We start from the raw sequence: 2977 nt of genomic DNA, 5'->3' as shown, positions 1-2977 counted from the left end.
TTGATTACAAATTTTAGTTTATTGAAAGATATTACATGAAATGGAGTCACACATATAATAGTTTTTTTTCTGGACCACAGCAGAAATTAGAAAGAGTACAAGTGCAAAAAAAATAGCAGTTAAAATATTGCAAGTTCATAATATTATTAACATTTACACACCCAGTAAAGAACTGATCTAGGGAGGAACTGATTTATACTCATCGTTATACTCATCATTTAAACTCATTATACCAATATACTCAATAGGCACTTGGTCTCAAGTCAAAACTTACATTCATTCTGAATAGTAAAATCTATCTGCCTCATGTCAGCTAGTTACCATTTGAAATAATTAAAACAAATGTCTACTGTACTTATGCTTAGGTTTTTGTTTGTTACAAAAACAAAACCTGGTTTTATTACTCATGAAACTTGCTGGGTTATTTTCATTGTGACTTGAGTCATCAACCTCAGTTTTGGTCTAGAACCAAATCCATTATACATTTGGCAGTAAAGACTTCTTTTCACAATTTTATTTCATCTAACACACAAGATCAAAAGAGCATTAAAAATATTTGAGTCTACTACATTTGTGTAGTGCAGTGCAGTGTGTAACCTTTAGTACAATAATGATACTGTAAAAAAAAAAGGTATATAAAATCTGCAATAACATAAAGTGCAATAAAACAAAACAAAACAAAACAAAAAAAGTTAAATTTCAACCTGCCTGATCAAACAAGCAAATCACTAGTACTGTAAATGAGCTAAACATTCATGTGACTTTACTAAATTTTAGATTTTCAGTTTAACAGACTCGAAGTTGTCTCCTCTAGGCTTAGTTTCCTTATGCACAGTAAAACATGTGATGTGTCCCTCTGTGATCACCGGAGGTAGTACAGTAACACTGCTCATGGTCTCAGGTTCAGCAGTAACACTGCTCATCGTCTCAGGTTCAGCAGTAACACTGCTCATGGTCTCAGGTTCAGCAGTAACACTGCTCATGGTCTCAGGTTCAGCAGTAACACTGCTCATGGTCTCTGGTTCAGCAGTGGTGAGAAAATCCTCCTCAGATGATGCAGACTGACTGGATTCAGAGTCGCTGCTTCCAATACCACTAGATTCCCTGGACTCAGACATATCAGATTCAGAAGATGAATCTGAATCACTCTTGTCTGAGCTGTTGCTGGATTCATTTGATTCCATGGACTCCTTAACGCCCCTGTTTATTGGCAGACGTCTATTTACATTCCATGGATAAAACTGGAAACAGAGCAAAATATGTCAATGACTAAAAATGTCATAGATATTTGGTTTAATCTGCTTTCAAATTAGTTATAGCACAGATAGTTTAGCAGCTGATTAGTAAACAAAACTTACTGGTTTGGCAAAAACAAAAGCTAAGAGTGACACCAACAGTGCTGTCTTCAACGTCCACATCGTTCAGCTAAAGAAGGTTAACATAACAAATGTTAATAAACATCCTGGCAATATACTATGTCAGAGGTTTAAAGTAAACACAACGTTCAAAGAATTTTGATAGTCAAACCAAACGTTACCTTGCTTCAGTGCTCAGTCCACTTATTCCAGTATCTCTTTGTTTCTGAGTTGCAAGGGTTTATATACTGATCAGGGTGGGTTTTTTTAGGAATCTCCACAGTCTGATGAATAAGTGATGCTCCGTAAGCTTTGAGCAATATCCTCTGACATCTGGCTCTCGTCAGTGGCCTTACTTAATCTGTCTAATTACAGTGTGGAAATCTAAACATTAGTTTGAATCACTCCTTGTGTTTCAGCTTGGGTTGGAACAAGACAAACACCATTTAAACAACTGAAAGAAAACACCCAGCACCTGTCCCTGATTCCTAAAGAACCTTAATGTAAAGGCAACACCACAGAATATCTATTACATTAGAAAAAAGTATTACAAGTATTATCCTTCAACAATTTTCATCATTAAATCTGAAATAAACTGCATCTTACTTTCTGCCGAAAGCAGAGTTTGTTCAAATCAATTTTATTTGTATAGCACTTTAACAAGGTATATTGTCATCATGCAGTTTTGCAGTAATATATAAATTCATAATATAAACAATACATTTGTCCCTAATGAGAAAGGCAGAGGTGATGGTGGCAAGAAAAATCTCCCTGAGACGATATGAGGAAGAAACCTTGAGAGAAACCAGACTCAAAGCTTTCAGCTTTCTGAATTCAAATGATTTGCCAATTACTAATACTGAACTGTGATAAAATGAGTGTGTAGCTTAGAGAAATCACTAATGTGTTGGGTAGGGGTACTATAGGACCAGGATTAAGAAAACTGGTTTCAGTTATTAGAAATTAAATGCACTTTAATGACAGCATCACTTTGTGTTGTGTATTGCTTTGGAGATCGGAGTATAAATGATGCCAATTCGGTTAGTCACTTTGTTGAATGGACCAGTCCATTCTCATTCCATTGTGAATTTCACCATAGCCCTTATGTTTCCACTCTAACAGCTGTACCAGAGCAGACTTGTCTTTAGCGCCGCCCCAAAACCTCTAGTATACAAATGATCAGGAAATTTTCCACTGTCGTCAGAGCTCGCCACAGGTTTCTGCGTCTTCCAGTCTGAAGTTGTCATCCACCATTGCTCACATGTTTGGATACTTTTTAATGTTCGTGACATCAAATGACCGCAGTTATGTTATTATGTTACCAAATTCTAGATTATAATGAGCCAAAAGTATCAAGGTAATGCTCATGAATGGTGGTCATTTCTTAAAAACCCAAGCAGATAGGAGGAATTCCAGAATATGCAGAAGTGTGACAAAGGGTGACAAAGTGTGACAAGGGGCATCATCATCAAAGATCCCTCTCACCCCAACCACAGACTGTTTACACTTCTCCCACCTGGCAGATGCTACCGTTGTCTCAGAGCCAGAACAAATGACTGAAAAATAGCTTCTTTCCCATGGCTGTTTCTGCACTGAACAGCTGATATGGTGTTAACAATCAC

The 2977-nt window shown here is 36.7% G+C and overlaps 1 protein-coding gene across 1 annotated transcript; it reads right to left on the bottom strand.

The window, feature by feature from the left end:
• LOC113639301 (suppressor protein SRP40-like) lies at positions 1-1672 on the bottom strand. The gene is made up of 3 exons (XM_027141089.2): positions 1538-1672; positions 1359-1425; positions 1-1241 (listed from the first exon to the last, which is right to left on the bottom strand). Exons 2-3 carry the CDS (start codon positions 1416-1418, stop codon positions 774-776), a joined length of 528 nt encoding a protein of 175 aa, XP_026996890.2. The 5' UTR covers positions 1419-1425; positions 1538-1672; the 3' UTR covers positions 1-773.
• Positions 1673-2977: the final 1305 nt, after the last annotated feature.

Source organism: Tachysurus fulvidraco, chromosome 20 (genome assembly GCF_022655615.1).
Source record: "Tachysurus fulvidraco isolate hzauxx_2018 chromosome 20, HZAU_PFXX_2.0, whole genome shotgun sequence".
Taxonomy (NCBI): Eukaryota; Metazoa; Chordata; class Actinopteri; order Siluriformes; family Bagridae; genus Tachysurus; species Tachysurus fulvidraco.
Note: the sequence above shows the minus strand (reverse complement) of the source record. Positions and strands in the feature narration are given on the sequence as shown.

Coding starts and splice junctions, on each gene's coding strand:
- LOC113639301 (XM_027141089.2), bottom strand. CDS start 1,418: ATGTGGACGTTGAAGACAGCACTGTTGGTGTCACTCTTAGCTTTTGTT. Junction 1,242..1,358: donor CTTTTGTTTTTGCCAAACCA/GTAAGTTTTGTT, acceptor CTCTGTTTCCAG/TTTTATCCATGGAATGTAAA.